Source organism: Chroicocephalus ridibundus, chromosome 8 (genome assembly GCF_963924245.1).
Source record: "Chroicocephalus ridibundus chromosome 8, bChrRid1.1, whole genome shotgun sequence".
In the NCBI taxonomy this organism is placed as follows: Eukaryota; Metazoa; Chordata; class Aves; order Charadriiformes; family Laridae; genus Chroicocephalus; species Chroicocephalus ridibundus.
The window spans coordinates 50,656,534-50,672,868 of record NC_086291.1 but is presented as its reverse complement, the minus strand read 5'-3'; the positions used below and the strand labels follow the sequence as shown (position 1 = coordinate 50,672,868).

Below are 16,335 nucleotides of genomic sequence, written 5' to 3'. Positions count from 1 at the left end.
TAGACTTGAATACGAGGGCAAAAACACAGGCTGCATGTGAGACACTCGGGCTACTGCCTTCTCTGGGACCTCTGTTTTATTTTGCAACCTCTCTGCTTTCCCTGGTCATTGTGTAGTGTGTCTGGAGTTTGTTACTCTTTCTGATGCATGAAAATAGCTCCAGCTCAGCTCCCAGCATGCACGTACACTGATTTACATGAAAAACAAGCATTAAGTCATTTCCCTACATTGCTGTACAAAACTTGGCCAAATAACATTATTGGCGATTGCAAGGCCTTCTGGAGGCCCCTCTTGGGCAGAGAGTGCTGCTTTACCTCATTTAAGATGGTGATGAGGGCCAGAGAGTACTCAATGACCTGTTGAGGGTCCCTTTGTTTCACTAAGCCCCGGAGCACAGTGTCAGTTTGATTGTAGAGCCAGTGGGAGAGGCTGGGGAACCCCTCAGGTAAGCCGATTTCCATGGAGCTGCCAAGGGAAAGAGGTATTTGGGTTAAGTGCAGACTATCAAATGGGGCTGGGGCAAGGGGGCAGAATCTGCCCTTCAGCTGGGAAGGATACAGAGGGGAAGCAGGTGATTAAACACGGATGACAGCACTACTGCCGCCCTGATACCCAGTTTGCACCAACTGCATGTAGGAACATCATGGACCTGAAATCTGATTCTTCACTGGTCCAACTCTGTGAAGCTGCAGGTGTAGGACGCACACAGGTGCATTGAACCCAGAGGAGAAAATCCAGGTTTGGTTTGATGGAGCACAAAGAGCACTTAAAAACAGGGTCGGAGTGCTGGAAGGAGCCGCACTGGTTTTGGCATCGTTCCCTGGGGTCTGAGGAACAGCTGGGACACAGATTCTCCTCCGCAGGCACTGCAGGACCATAAAACCCCAGCCTGGGAGGCCGGGACCACATGTACAGTGTGGGGAGCTGCAAATCAGCCTTAAGAAGAAGCAGTCCTGCAGCTTGGCCAGGCAGCAGAGACCTGCTCAGAATGCTCAGAACCTGTGGGCACCTGTCACCTGCATGGCACACAATGGAAACCAAGGGGCATTTGCAGAAGAGATAACTGGGCTTTCATGGTACTGGCCCTGCTGAGACTCAAGCTGCAATCCCTTCCACCCTATTCCACCCTAATGCACGTGCTCTCCACCTTGGCTACATAAGATCTCCCTGTCTCTCAGCAGCAGGACACCAGGCAACCCCCAGCCCCAGAGCCTGGTGCTGTCAACTCTCCTTTGAGGTCTCCTGATGCAGAGAAGGTGGTGGAACACAGAGCATAGAGATCTGAGAAAGTGACATTGTGCCTTCAAAGCAAGTTGTCACCAGGGAATTAAGGAAGTGGCCAGGAAAGTAGTAACGTATGCGAAAGTTTCCTCCTTGAGCAATGATCCACAAAGCCTGGAATTCTCTGTATTGCACTTCTGCTGAGCCTCCCCTTGCCTTCCTGCCAACAGCCTCTTACAGGAGGCAAACACTTCACCCAGGATCTGCCAAGCCCTTCAGGACTGGGACCCCGTGATCAAACCATAAGACTGTGATTCAGGAGCCTAGGCTGGACACTGGCGCTGCCGTGTAAGCTCAGCCTGTGAGCAGTGGGTCTTACCGGTTAATGGCCACCACGGTCGCTCCCAGCTGGTCCTGAACAAGGACTGACACAGACACCATGAAGCCGCTCTCGTGAAAGCCCGGGGGCAGGAAGGCGCTGTGCTCGGCACGGCTACCCTTGTACACACAGAACTCGTGGTAGTGCCCGGCCCTGCGGCGGGATGCCAGGAGAATGTACACCAGTGGGCCCTCCGCGTCCTCCGTGTCTCGCCAGCCTGCAAAACAAACCCAAACAGGGGGTCTGACAGGGGCAAGGGCATAGGGGGGCTGTAGCCACCATCCCAAAGCCCAGCTCATCCATCAGAGCTGGCAGTGCCTGGCAGTGGCACTTCCCTTCCCTGGTGCGTCCCACCCCGCTCAACCCTTCAGCATGGCATCTTCACCGCTGCCGCCAGCAAGGGGTCACCCTGCTCTGGCAGAGGGACAGGTCATCCCCACCATTAGGGGACAGCTTAAGGGCTCTGCTGGTCTAGAGGGATGTCTTCAGGGCCTGCAATGTAAAGCTCTGACCCTCTTTGAATTTTACTGATGTTTAGGGGTTTTCTGCCTAGGTGTTTGGGTCCTGTAACGTTTAAAGGTATTTGTGAAGAGTTCATGAGCAAAATAAAAATTGAAATAACTTTACTTGGGCTGGGAACAGCACCGACCCAAGGCTGCACTTCTATACAAGCCCTGCAAAGCCTGACATTAGACAGAGGCTCAGCGCAGACCTCAGGTAGTTCAACATCTCAGGAACAACTGAATCTAGGATAAAACCTGCACAAAGCTTTCCTTGGACCTCCCAGGAATTATGGGGAGTCTTGTGGGAGCCGGGCAGTTCGGAAATTCACTGTGCATTTGCCAGTGAGCATCAGTGAAGGTGCTGGCTCTGCCAGGGCTTGCTGTACTGGACATCGACCAGTTGCTCTGTATCCTGCGTTTCACTTCAGCTTAAAAACAATCACTAAGAGCTAAAATTCCCACCGCTACAAAGAGGTATTGATTTCATAATTATTCTGGGTAGCTCAAAATATAGCAAAGTTACAATCGTATCATGCTGAATACACTTCTGCTTCTCTCCCAGCTTAAGCTGGGTTTTGGTGATCAGCCTCCCCAAGAACCAGCAGAATTCATCATCTCCTCTGCAGCGTGGCTTCCCAGCATTTGTGCACAGACAGCATTAATCTCCAACACTAATCATTTGGGGAAATATGGTTTTCAAAGGCACTTATTCCTTGGCCCAAGGCTACAGGACGTCAGCCAGGCCACTTTTCCAAAGCTACACTCATTGTTGCTGTCTCTGCAGCTGGTTGAGAAGGTAACTGCCTACGGCATCATCCAGCCCACATGGCGGAGAAGGCCCCAGTGCTTTGTCTTTTGACTCTTCCCACATATGTGTGACTCAGTTTTGGGCACCTATCTTCTTTTTCCTGCATCGAAATACCAGTTTCTTCTGCAAGTACTGTCCCGGCCTGGATACCACCATTAAACTACATGAATTAGGATTTTTAAAAGTGCCTGCCTGCTACCATGAATTTTAGAGCTCCATAATTTGGGCACACAAAGCTGCTCATGGTCCAAGCTTTGGGGATCAGAAATGGAAAGTTCCACTTCTCAACTCAGGCCTGGCAAACGGTGTCCTGGGGTAGGAGCTCAGGGTAAAGAAAACATCTGTGCGAAGAAGGGCAGCTGGCAACACACTGGATAGGAAACCTTTGCCCATGAGGAGCAGAGAGGGCTGGGAAGTGTCCAGCACCATTGTCCACAGGCTCTCACCTGCACATTCAAAGTGGACCTTCGTCATCAGTGCCCTGAGGGGTCCTTTGGGAGACAGCTGACAGGATCCTCCAACGGGCGGCTGGTTTGGGAGCAGATCGATGGAGGCGAATCCTTCCTCTCCTGTTGTGAGGTCTGTGATGTGAAGGGTAAAAGTATATCCCTCCCCATCCTTCAGTGCCCCTTGCCTCAAGACCAGGTTCATTCCTGTGTTGCCAGTGGAGGTAGTTTTTTTGTCCAGGATGAGCGACTTGTTTTTAAAGCTGTGTGCTGCCCATCTCTATAGAGACGAAGAGGGGAAAGACAGGAGAGGTTTTGTTTAAATCTTTAGTTATGTCCTTAAAATGTTTTCAGATTGAGTCTCTTATAAAAAGTAACAGATTTCTAGTAGGACCGTCTGCCAAATTTGCAGTTGATAATTCAGCTTTAGTCTTGTGTGCTACAGTAACAAGAACTGGAACCATTCCAAAATGTCTGGTGGGAATATTTCCACTGTGAGATCTACTTTAGTCTCTGGGATTACATCACCCTCCGACAGAATATTTCATAATACAGAATACAAAACACAGGAAATAAATTAAGTACTGGTGGAGTCTCCGTGGGATACCATGTTTTATATGCTTCAAGCTGAACGTGTCCTGAATGGTTACTGTTAATAGCACAAATGTACAATTGCGATAACAAGAGGAACAAAGAGATAGCCAGCCAGAAAATGCCAGGCAAGTACATGCTGGGCTCACTGGGAGCGATACAGACTAGCTCTCGCAACAGGACTTCTATTTCTGAGACCTGCTTAATTCAACAGGTTGCAGAGATGCTGCATAATGGAATCTGTAATTAGAAGAGGGCATGAGGGACTTGGGGGATCAGAAGAGACTGAACAACCTCTGCTTGAGCCACCAAAATATCGGGCAAAATGCCAATCAGCAGGGAGAAAACACTTTACAAACCTCTTCTGGGAAAAAAAGTGGCTTTTGTGTGAAAAGAGCTAGTCATTCATGGACTTGGTTTGAAAATGACGCATCAAGGACTTGCCCTCAGGTAGGTTGAGACACACTGATGAAGGACTGACAGGCCATGTATCCCGCAGCCTGCAGGCACAACCCAGGGCAAAGGAAAGCTCTGGACATCTCACAGGTGTTCCAGCGGTTACAGGACATGGGGAAGCTGCTTCACAGGCTCTCCTAGCCTCCTCCATGCTGCCGAGGTACGGCACGCCACACAGGAGCCCCATATCGCACCAGGCAATATGGTTTTAAAATTCTGACTCTGCAAGCCAGTCCTGCAGCCAGTTCCAGGGGCTGTGATGAAGAGACCAGTACCAGCCAGCCTCCATCCCCTCAGCCAGACCCAGCCTGCCACTGCAATTATGGTCTGAGATTGTTTCCCCTCCTTGCCCCTACGGCAGTTCAGGTCCAGGACTTTACTTCTCACACAGCTCTTTCTGGCCTGTCCTCTCTGATTCCACCCTTCTCCTTGAAGTCCACCAAAAGCGAAGCAAAGACCAGCGTTGCTAATGACTTTACCCCAAGCTTGGAGTCGTTGTGACAGTTCTGGCAGGTCCCCTCCAGGTAGATGTAGGAGCTCTTGCTAACTTCGTAGACAGACTGAGCCTTGCAGGAAACGCACTCCAGGGACACGATAGGGACTCCACCCCTCTTGATGAACACCTGGGAAAGCAAGAGGCTTCATCAGGAGATCTGAGACAAAAATGCAGACATCTAACAGGTAAGCAGACAGCCCAGCACCTGGTTCTGCAAGGAGAAATTGCTCTGCACCAGCCCAGTCAGTGCTAAGGAAACAGCAGACAGGGATTTCCAAAGGATTTCAGGTCAGGCTTAAGCTACATCACTCTTCTTACACTGGCCAGGGCAAGTTCTTCTGTCACTGATTTTCAAGAGCCACGCAATGCCAAGCTGGGCTAATCTAGGTAATTCTGGATTTACTTTATTTACACTTTTTAACAACATACATCACTTTCAAAATGTCCCTCTGGTACCCTGTGCTGAATTCCCAGCAAGTCCTGCTTGTGCTGTCAGGTGGGGATGACACTAACTGAAGCACTTTGCTGTACTGACCATCTCAGGACAGCTGTTACACCCCTACAAAAATGGGATCTGCATTAGAGTTTGGAAAAGAAGAGCAGTCTAACTGGGAGAAGGAAAGCCTCCACTGCAGCACAGATCAAACATCTGGTGAGCACCTGCTCTGGGAAGCAACTGCAGCTCTCCTTTGTTTTCTGTGGGCCAAACTCTTGGCCCTGCCTCTGTAGCTGTGAAGTGCCTGACACGGTGGGGTCACAGCAGATCTGCCGTGGACGCAGGCTATGGGTCCCTGTCCTCAACTAAATGAGTAGTGTTTACCATCCAGAGTAACAGAGGGCTTGGGTGAGCCAGGGAGCCCGGGTTTACTGTGCTCCCTTGTGCAAAGCCAGGGCACGGTCCTGCTGTCTCCCCCATCCCTGCTTTGATCTACAGAGATTGGACTGGAACCACATGCCACATATCAGGGCCTGACACACGGGCTCTTGAGTGCACTGCCTGTGCAGAGCCATCATCATTTCTGACACTACCTATGTGCCTGAGAGACAGGAATGATGATAAAAATAGCCAGAAAACACAGCTCTCACTGTGCATCAAATGCATTTTGCTTTGCAGCCTGAAAGAATCACCTTTCCCAGAGTGCGGCATGTTTTTCCAGGCTTTTTGCTCAGATCTAAGCTGCGCATCTCAAGATGTCTACCACACCTCCCTGGCAAACCACTCAGAGAGAGGAGAGCTTTAGAAGCACCGGTGGCTCAGACACAACCGTTATTGAGCTCTGACCCCTGTACTTTGTCTAAATTCCTTTAATCCCCGAGGAAATGGGGCTGTCCAGCATTTGACAGAGTCCTCTGCCCTGGCATAATGAATATTCTGAATTCAAAGAAAGACAGTAATGAAGACATTGTTTAATATGGCAGACTTTTAAAAGAGGATAAATATTCCACAGCACTAAGCCGGAGCGCATTGAAGCTTCATTCATTCCTACAGTATTTGCAAATTTCCTGCGACACTGGAATCATTGTTTTGCGCTCATGCATGGAAACCAGATAGTACGGAATGTCCTTGAAAGACTATCAATTTAATTTTTTTCTTTTTATCCTCCAGCTTTGGTTTAAAACCCAGGCAGTAAGAGTTTCCACTTTCAGGCTAACTATATCTCTAATTGCCAAACGCACCACGATGAATGTTTCTGACATAAACCATAACTGCTGTCGGACTGCAGTTGCATTCAGCGTTAGGCTTAATTTGACATAAACAACATGCACTTAAAAAAATCCACCCTTAAAAAAAATCATGAGAGAAGAGAGAAACAGGAAGAAGGAGAAAGTAAAATTAACTACCAGCTCTTAGGAAGGTCTCTCTGGGCAAAAATCAGGGAAGAGCCTGATGCTGTGACACGTGAAGAGCCCGGGACTGCCCACAATGCTGGAATTGCTACCGACCACGGGCTCCTTTGCCATCCTCCTATGGCAGATCTGTGGTTGCAGGCTCTCAGTCCCAGGAATAGCAGCCAGTACTGTCCAGGGCTGGGTCTCTAACACAGAGAGGGACTAACACAAGGTCTAAAGGAAGGAAGAAACTAAAAGGACTTGGCAGGACGAGCAAAAAGTGCTGCCCAAGGCAGCTTAAGATGAATAGATCACAGAAATACCAGTGTTTGTTCCTGCCAATGACCTGGACAGGATTGTTTATGGAGCCCCAACGATGCCCTAAAATCTGCTTTCCCTGCTTTCCCGTGCTGGCTGTTGCAGGTAGATAGCGGTTACTTCCCCACCCCCAGCTGAACTGGGCTCTCAAATGGGGCCAGGGGAAGAAGCCTGGGGAATCACCTATGGCTGGGCACGGTCCTGAGCCAGCAACGCTCTCCTATAGAAAATTCCTTAGAAAAAGGGCTGTGGACTCCCAGCTCAGCTGTGTCCAGCAGCAGGCACACAAGGAAAGAAAACGACAGTTGTCTGTGGTACGTACGGTTTGATTTGTTGCCTCAGGACTCATACCCTCCTTCCTGACGGTGAGGTCGAACGTATACTCCACATCTGCTTCTAATACAGCTTTGGAAATTGTGACAATTCCTTCCTTGGCACTGAAATTCAGAGAGCACCCTGCAGCCGAGCTCTGCTTGCAAGGAGAAAAGAACTTTCAAACCCTCCTTGTTATGGGTGCACATCGGGTTAGTCCACAGCCAAAACATTCAGGTCCACACAAATTCCCTGTTACAGATCTTACTGTGCAATGCCACCACTGGGGTGGGAGAAACGGGGTGGTGTGTGGACAATAAAGCACATTATCCTGTTCTTCACATTAGTAAGCAGTATTTGGAACACTCCTGCATTTCATCTGAGCTTCAAATTCTTATTTTATAGTAATTAATTCTTCATTAAGTAGCTTATAAACATTGCCAAACAACACGAAGAGCTCACATTAAACTCAAAAGTCTAATCCACACACACTCTGCGTCTTTCTGTTTTGAGGTAAAGATAGAAAACAATGACTTTTTACAAGGAAAAGAATCCCACACTCAATCAAAAAATGCTCCTGAGGTGGTTCTCCCATAAGAGTTTGAAGGGCAGTTCTCCCTTGCCCTTCTATTACTGTAGGGTCAGACCATTTCAGTGTCTGAGGACAGTGATCTGCTTGCGACCACAGTGACCATGACTTGTCATTTGACTCCTCCAAAGTCTAACTTTGGCCCCTGCTGGAATTAGAGACATTTAACTGTTAATGGGAGAGGGACCTGAGCTCTCAGCGCCCTGGGCGCTCTGTAATGCCTTCAGGTTATGGAACCAGCTACACTGAAACCACGAACCAGAGGCCAAACAGAAGGGAAGCAGCTATGTGAATGCCTCAGCTTCCAGTGCCAACACTTCTGTCCTGCCCAGGGACACTGTGCAGCACCAGACTGCAGCAGGCTGCATGGCACAACTCTTCACACCAATTTTTTTACCACCACCCTGAGCTAGGAATTGGGAAACATTTGTAATCCTCCTTCCAGAGCAGCTTTGTTAAAGATGCTCACAAAAGCTCCCCTCAACACCGCTTTAACCCAGACACATGTTTGTAGTGGAGCTGCTGTGCAGTTGGAGCTCCTAAATGATCACCCTCTCTGGCTGTGCTCTCACCTTGGAGGAGTATGTACAAGACCAATCGTATAACAAGGGAGTCTGTTCACCATCATCCAAGTTTGGGTCATAGGATTTCTCCCCATCCAAGATTAAGTCCTGAGTGTTGGACCATACACGGTATGATCCCCCATCAATGATTGGGACCAGCTTACTTGGTATCACAGTTACATTGGCAAAGATGCTTTTGGACAGTGGGGTATCTCCAAAGGAGACAATAAAGATGAAGCAATAGTTCCCAACTTCCAGGGCAAGCTTTGGTATAACTAGCTGGGGTCTGTTCACATCAACATTCGGCAGACGGATCCTGCTGGAGTTATCCAAGTTCATGCAGCTAGGTGCTCGGTAGATCTCCCATAGGTGCTCTGTCTGGTACTTGATGCATCCTCGGAGGTCAATCTGTGCCTCTAGGTAGTTCCTTTGGGACCGCTTCATGACTACCTGAGGGGGCAAGGCTAACTCCACCTCTGGCTCCTCACACTCCAGGACTTTGACAGTCACAGTGAGCTGGGCTATGAAGAAGCTGATGAGATTGGTGGCATTCACTTCCACTAGGTAATCCCCAGGGCTCAGGTAAGAATAGTTGGCCACTGCAACCCTCGTCCTTTGAGTGGAAGAGCCATCCCCAAAGGTCCACAGGAACTCAACACTCCTACTGCTGGGCACCACTGCTGCTTCAAATAGTGCTGTCCTGTTGACAAAGGCATTGGAGGCAGTGAGGGAGACTTGGACTATTGGGTCTTGGACCTGGATGGTTCTGGTGATATTGATACCTCCCAAGTCATTGAAGGCATTGAGGTGAATCTCGAGCAGGCCGGCAGCTTCTGGAGTGTAGGAAACACTTTCTCCTGCCATAGTGACCACAGATCGACCTTGTTCTTTCCACAGGGAGAATTGCCAGGAGAATGACACACGGGTGCCACTTCCCACCTGGGCACTGAAGCTCTTCTCCATGCCCGTGGGTATACCTTCCTCACAGCAATTCAGGAGCCTGACATCATGGATGGCCTCTAGGACAGAGATAAGCACCTGGGCATGTGCGATGCTGATTTGGTTCTGCACTGTCACTGTCACCAAATAATCACCACTCTTGGTGAATTCATGTGTGTACTTGGACCCATTGAGCACCACAGAGTAGTCCCCACTTATGCTCACCAGGTAACTCACAGAGGTACCTGACAACATCCTGATCACAAAGGTGACCTGTTCCCCTGGCTCCACCACCTTCTTGCTGGCAAGAACTTCCAGTCCTTGAATCCTGTCCAGCACTGAGATATTCCTGCTGGCTAGAGCCCAGCTGATGTCATTTGATGCATTCAGATAGACCGTATAAAGCCCTGCTGTGGGGAACATAACTGCCACGGACTGTCCAGTCAGCGTGCCATTTGGCACCTCCCAAAGCCATGTCACTTCAGTTCCTTTCTGCAGCTCCCCCTCAAAGACCACTGTAGAGCCCGATGAAACATACCTACAGTCCAGTTCTGCAGTCCCTATACTCAGCCCCTCTACGACCTCTTCTACAGTGATATAAATTGTTGCATTGGTTGAATCCAGTTTGTTTTCTGCTCCAATGACAACCTCTATCACTCCAGGGCTTTGGAAGGAGTGTACAATAAAGGGTTCAGAGGTAACAGGAGAGAAGCCATCACCTAGGTACCAAACATATGTGATACCAGTACCACTGGTTATGGTGGTACTTATGTTAACAGAGGCATTAATAGCAACTGGGTTGGGGAAGGCATAAGGCTTTAAAAGACCAATGCTCTCAATGAACTCCAGTGTCCTGTTAGCAGTTGCGCATCCCAGCATATTTGTCGCTTTCAGATAAACAGTGTAGTTTCCGGCTTCTAGGATGGTCAAGGAGAAGGTTTTCCCAGTGAAGGTCTGCACAGCATTGCCATCCCTTTGGGCTACCCAGCTGTAAGAGATGTTTGTTCCCTCTCTCACCACTGCCTGCAAATGGAGTGTTTTGTTAGTTGGGAAATAGATGTCCTCCACCAGGTCACTGCTAGCCACCTGCAGGCCTTCAATTTGCTCCAGGACATAGACATAGATGCTGTCCTGCAATGAGCTGATCTTATTCTCTGCTGTCACAATGACATTGAATGTGCCCACAGACCGGAAAGTATAGGAAATTGTGGAGGAGCCTTGGATAGGAGTGCACCGGTCACAGAGGATCCACGAGTAGCGGATGGCACTGCCAGCTACAAGAGTGGCTACAAAACTCACTGAACCATTTAATGGCACCACTGTCCTGCTGGCATTGATGGTCAGCCCGTGGAGCCGACGTTTCACTGTGATGTCGATGGTGGTCTCATTAAAGCTCACATCATTCTGGCCCATCACACTAATAGTGTAATGGCCTGTGTTGTTGTAGGAGTGGGTAGCAATTTGGCCAGGCTGGGTAGTGCCATCTCCGAAGTCCCAACAGTAACTCACTTTCGTTCCATTCATGCTGGCAGAGAACAGGTAGATCTGGTTCAGCTCCAAAACATCTGTCCCGTTATATTCAATCTTTGCTACCCCAACTGGCTCCTGGACTTCCACAAATGCCGTGTCATTGTTGAAAGACACATTGTTGGAGACAGTCACTGTGACCAGGAAGATCCCTGTGTTCTTGTAGGTGTACGTCACTTCAGTCCCACTCGATCTAGTGGACTCGTTGTTCCCGAAATCCCAGCGGTAGCGGTACTGGTAGAGAGGTATGGCACTGACCTGGAAGCTGCTCTCTTCACCAAGCCTCACAAACTGCTTGGAAGGGAGAAGGGTGACATTAACTATCTCTGGCTCCACACAGACGCTGGTGAAATAGTGAGCCTTGTTAAAACTGCTTGAGAGAGTCAGGGAGAGGGGGAATGTCCCGCTTCGGGTGAAGTTGTGCATCACCACAGGGTCCCCACTGATAGTGACATTGGACGAGCCGTCTCCAAAAGTCCAGTCAAAGATGTATTCACCAGGATTCCCCGTCACATACGCAGTGAGCTGCACATCCGGGTGCTCAAGGATGCAAGAAGTAGGCTCTATTTTGAGTACTTCCAGGACAAATATTCGAACAGGCACAGTTTGGGAGACAGAGTTCACAGGATTCATAGCTGTCACGTTCACAGTGCAGTTGATGTCCTTTATGTACACGTGTTCTACCACTGGCACGTGACTCCTCAGCACCGTCCCATCCCCCATATCGAATATCCAGGTGATACTGTCCCCTGTCTGCACTGAAGCATTAAGGGTCACAGATGCTCCCAGCTCTGCTGCCTCATCTGCAGAAACATGGAGCCCCGTTATCTCTTCAAACACTTGGTAGCATTCAACTGTCTCCACGCTGCTTATGGTATTATTCGCCATCACGGTGATGTTGTATACCCCTCTTCTAGGGTAGCTGTATGTCACTGTAGACTGGCTCTCTGTGAACAGTGAGGACCCATCCCCAAAGTCCCAGGTGTACACAACGCCGTAAGCAGACGGCAATGGACTGGCTCTGAAGGTGACCGGACGGCTCACAACTAAAACATCCTCCTCTACTTCCATCTTCACATCAATCAGATAACTGTGGACGTGAACTGGGGTCAAGTGGGTGAGGTTCTCAAACTGGTTTGACACAAGAACCACCAGGGCGTATTCGCCTGCATAGGAAGAGAGCAGAAAAAGACCAGTCATAAGCACATACTGGTGCAACAGCTTCCTCAGTGCTGCAGCAGCGTGGGGAGCGTGATAGGGGACTGCAAGGTGATACTCCGCTCCTGCACTGAGCACACGCTGGACCTCCCTCCTCCGGTCCAAGACAAGCGAGAATTACAACCAGGCCACGCATGTGAGGAGGAACCATTGAGTAAGAAGCCAGTCCAACATACACAGAGAAAAGATTTTCTTTCTGTTCGCTCACAAAATAGACCACCTTCCTGCTGCCCACAGTGGTGCTCCCTACCCCCATCAGCATGGAGCTTGCCTGCCACTTGTCTATCTGCTGAGGCTGCCCAAAAGGGGACTGTGTGTGGTGGGCCTGCTTCTTACAGCACGGACAAACTTCTCCTAGGAACAGAATTACAGAGGATGGCAATGGCTGGAGACTTCCAGTCACTCGGCTGTTCACTTAGGAACAAAGTAATTACATTCAAGCCATTTTTTTAATTGGAAGGTGCCTTGTAAACCCCATGCAACAAAAATGCCTGAGCCCTTTCTTCCCCAAAGAACCATCCTGAGCATACCTGGGTCTTGATAGATGTGTGAAACATTGTGTTCAATTACAACCTCATGGACACTGGGATCAGGAACAAGGAAAGACTTGTTGTAGGGAGGTTTGAACAGGTATGTCTCCTGGACACCATCTCCAAAATCCCACCTGGAGAAACAAGCAAACCAAGTTACACTGTTCAACAGGAGACTCATGGAAATCCCAGAGGAACCCTAGCCTGGCCTAGGGCTGTCTTTCAGGCTCAGGGCTGGGGTTTCCAGAAAAAATATGGGAAGCATAATGCCAAGTATCAAAGCAGCAGCTGCGCCCAACACTGCAGAACTGTCGCCATGAGAGGAGTACAGCACTGGTAAGAAGAGAAAGAACCCAATACTAAAGCAACGCTGCAATCCTTTAAAAGAAAAGTATTTCACCCTGAACTATAGCTCCCAGCCAGTGTGACTGAGCCACACTTGGAGGATTTTCAAATTAACTAGACAGCAGCTGAGAAATGGGCTGTTTGACATCAGCTGGCCCTCAGCAGAGAAATAGTGCAGGCAAGACTGGCAAGCTATGCACAGTAAGATCCTAAGTTCAGGCAACTTGCAAAGGACTCACAGGAACATAGCATCCACAGCTGAATCAACCTGAACTCTTGCTGTAAGCTCCACGGTGCTGTTCTGAGGGAGGACCGGCAGGACACCCAACACAGTCAGGTTCTTCATCTTATTCATCATCTCCACCGTGACATTGTAATTGACTGTAAAGTTACTGACGTGGTTGGAAGCGGTGAGCTGGGAAGGACAGTGGGACAAAGAATGCATCTGGGATCACCTTGCCATGTTGCCCTCTCCTGAGAGTGGGCTTTCACTGTACTGAAGAGGTCCCCCCCAGGCAGGCAAGCAGCTTAGGTGCGAGAAGAGTAGCCTCTGGGACAGGGAGGCAGGGGCAATAGTCTGAGTGGGCACTGGAAAGCAGCATAGACTGGAAGGCCACCAACTTGGCAAAGCCACCTGTTGCTGGAACCACCACATCTCCATTACTAAAGTCAGCCCAAGGAAGGACTGGTTCTACAGCAAGAGGACAAGCAGAACGGCTTCTCATCCTGAGACTCCTCTGGCTCTGAACTTGCCAGTTACTCTTTGGCCTGCTTCGACGTGACCTGCACACAGTCTCCAGCTGCTGAGCCCAGGCACTTGCTGCCACCAAGGGGGCAACAGCCACCCAGTTTCCTTAGGACAGTGGCAGATGAGGGACTCCAAGCACAGAGAGTGGGCATGGGAGACACTCATAAAACCAAGCACGCCAAGTGCATCTCCAGCATCCTAGGCGTAGTGGGCACAGAGGGGGAGAGCAAAGTTTGGCAGAGGAGGAAAAGGGAGAATGGATGGGCGAGACACAGAAGAGACATGAAGACAGAAGTAGCGCAGGATCCTCAAAATTATCTAGGCATGTAACGCTGACATGGCACCTAATGATGAAGCGTCTTGCCACCTCCTCACCTGCAAGAGAGCTGAGCTGCTGACAGAAGTGATCTTTCAAATGCAGTTGAACAGAGACCTCCCACCTCAGCAGATAAAAGAAGTTTGTGTCTAGGCTTTTGTGGATCTGTTACGCTGAACCCTGTGGACCCCAGACTAATGCCACCTTGTCAACTCTGTAAGTAAAAGCAATCCAGGCTTGTCAGCACAGTGCTTCCCCCAGCCAATTAGTGCTACTCAGCATAGTGCTGCACCAAGCAAATTAGTGCTAGCATGCCCTTGGAGCTAGGGCTGGTGTCTCTTTAGGAAGCCAGCAGTTACCCTGCAAACAGATAAAGCAGCTTGGAGCCAGACACGGACCCTGCATGGCAGTACAGGGCACGATACTGAAAAATGTTCTGGCCAGAGATAAACTCCTATTCCACAACAGATACCTCCCTCTGCCCAGACACTCTGCTCTGTCCTTCTTCGGGGGTCATGACAAAATCCAGTGTTCTAGTCTGCACCAGCAGAAAGAGAACAGGACAGAGACCAGAACAGCTTGCAGCAGAAGCTCTGTCCTGCCTATGAAAGTCTTATGTTTGCATCCTGCCTCTGCACGGTTATGAATCCACATCTCTGGTCTGCCAAAGCAGCAGCCAGCACCCCGCAGTGGGGCTCCCTGCCACATTCCTGCTGGGGAGGAGTAAGGACAGACACTCCATGAACAGAAAGGAGAACATGGAGAAAAAAGGAGAAAGCAAAGACAAGGAAAACAGCAAAGTCAGCTGTAAGGGAAGAATACGAAGAAACTTACTATTTGCATTTGCAAGAGCAGCTCAGTGAGAAATAGCAGACAAGCTCGTTAGGAGCACAGTGAAAACCGCCTCAACTCAACTCTGCCTTCTCCTATCCCTGCTGCTTTTCCTGCTTAGTTTATGGGATGAAATGGAAACCCAGGACTGAAATGGTATCATGGGAAAGGCCTTGGCTTACCGAAAGCTTGTACACAGCTGGGCTTTGGTAGATAACGTTGAAGACAACATTGTAAAAAGTGAAAGATGGCTTATCATCTACTGTCCATCGGAAAGTCACATCTGACCCAGCTTCCATCACAGGGACGTAGCTCTGAAAGGCATGAGGACACTTTATACTAGTGCAGGAGAAAAGCATGCACAGCACTTCCCAGACCTCCAGTTAAACCGGAGAGGGAGCAGAGCCAGACCGGGAGCCATCACAAACCTGTAAGGCATCACCCTCAGAGCATGACACAGAGGTGCAAGATCACCTGTGGCTTTGTTGCTGATAGAGAAATGCAGACCCTGATGCCATAAATCAATAGCAGAGCAAGGAGCAGAACCCATACTGCCTGCTCCCACACCTGAGTGCTCTGCTCTTGTGATCAGGTCTGTCTTGCTGGCTAAAAAACTTTACGACGTCTTTGCGGAAACAACTCAGCTTTAGCTACACCTGTAAGCTGAGACTCTCACCCTTGTCCATTGATAGTGCTTGACCCAAAGGCTAAAATGGTTGACCTGCACTGGACAGGGTAGGCTCCCTCCTCATTCCTACAGCGCCTCCTGAGCAGACCATGGCAGCCAGGAAGGGTGAGACCAACAGGCATTGCAGGCGCAGCGTTCTGCCATAAGCAGCCAGAGGTTGAACAGAGCATTTCATAGATACCAATGGGCAGTTACTGAACAGGTTTCCAGGGCTCAGATGTAGCTCTGGCAACAGGGGACTGGAGAAAAAAAAAGACTGCAAACACCAGAGTAACTCCAAGACTTGGATGGATGGATGGACGAGACATTTTTATAGCTTCACCCAGCTGATATAACGATTTAGCAGAGCAAATCTAAACGCTAAAGGAATAACTATCTTGACAAGTCAAAGGAAGGTAAATACTGGCCTTTCATAATGCCTCCAGTTTTCTGTGGAACTGGAAAGACAGTATTCCCCTCACAGGAGGTGCTGCCTCACCTCTGAGGGAATTAAAAGTGAACAAACAACTGAGCCGCCTTCCTGCTGGAGAGCACCTTTCTGCTTTCTGCCACATGCCTGTGTCTGCAGCAGCGCTGTCTGCGTGGCCTGGGAGCTGGCGCTTAGCAGCAAGCAGTGCTACACCTGACCAGTGTGGAGCTGAGCCCCAGCCGCCCTCAGGAGCCAAACACACATTGTTAGCA

General features: G+C 49.5%; 1 protein-coding gene across 3 annotated transcripts in view; it reads right to left on the bottom strand.

The window, feature by feature from the left end:
* The window catches only part of PKD1 (polycystin 1, transient receptor potential channel interacting), a 98,898-nt gene that overhangs the window by 27,654 nt on the left and 54,909 nt on the right, over window positions 1-16,335 (bottom strand). For 2 of the 3 annotated variants that reach the window (XM_063342881.1, XM_063342883.1), the window contains exons 12-20: window positions 15,149-15,280; window positions 13,311-13,486; window positions 12,727-12,860; window positions 8,522-12,144; window positions 7,371-7,520; window positions 4,884-5,027; window positions 3,358-3,637; window positions 1,601-1,817; window positions 315-465 (exon numbers count right to left, since the gene is read on the bottom strand). In XM_063342881.1, the coding sequence (XP_063198951.1) occupies window positions 315-465; window positions 1,601-1,817; window positions 3,358-3,637; window positions 4,884-5,027; window positions 7,371-7,520; window positions 8,522-12,144; window positions 12,727-12,860; window positions 13,311-13,486; window positions 15,149-15,280 (5,007 nt within the window). The remainder of the gene's footprint in view (window positions 1-314; window positions 466-1,600; window positions 1,818-3,357; window positions 3,638-4,883; window positions 5,028-7,370; window positions 7,521-8,521; window positions 12,145-12,726; window positions 12,861-13,310; window positions 13,487-15,148; window positions 15,281-16,335) is intronic. The other variant, XM_063342882.1, reaches the window with a different exon arrangement.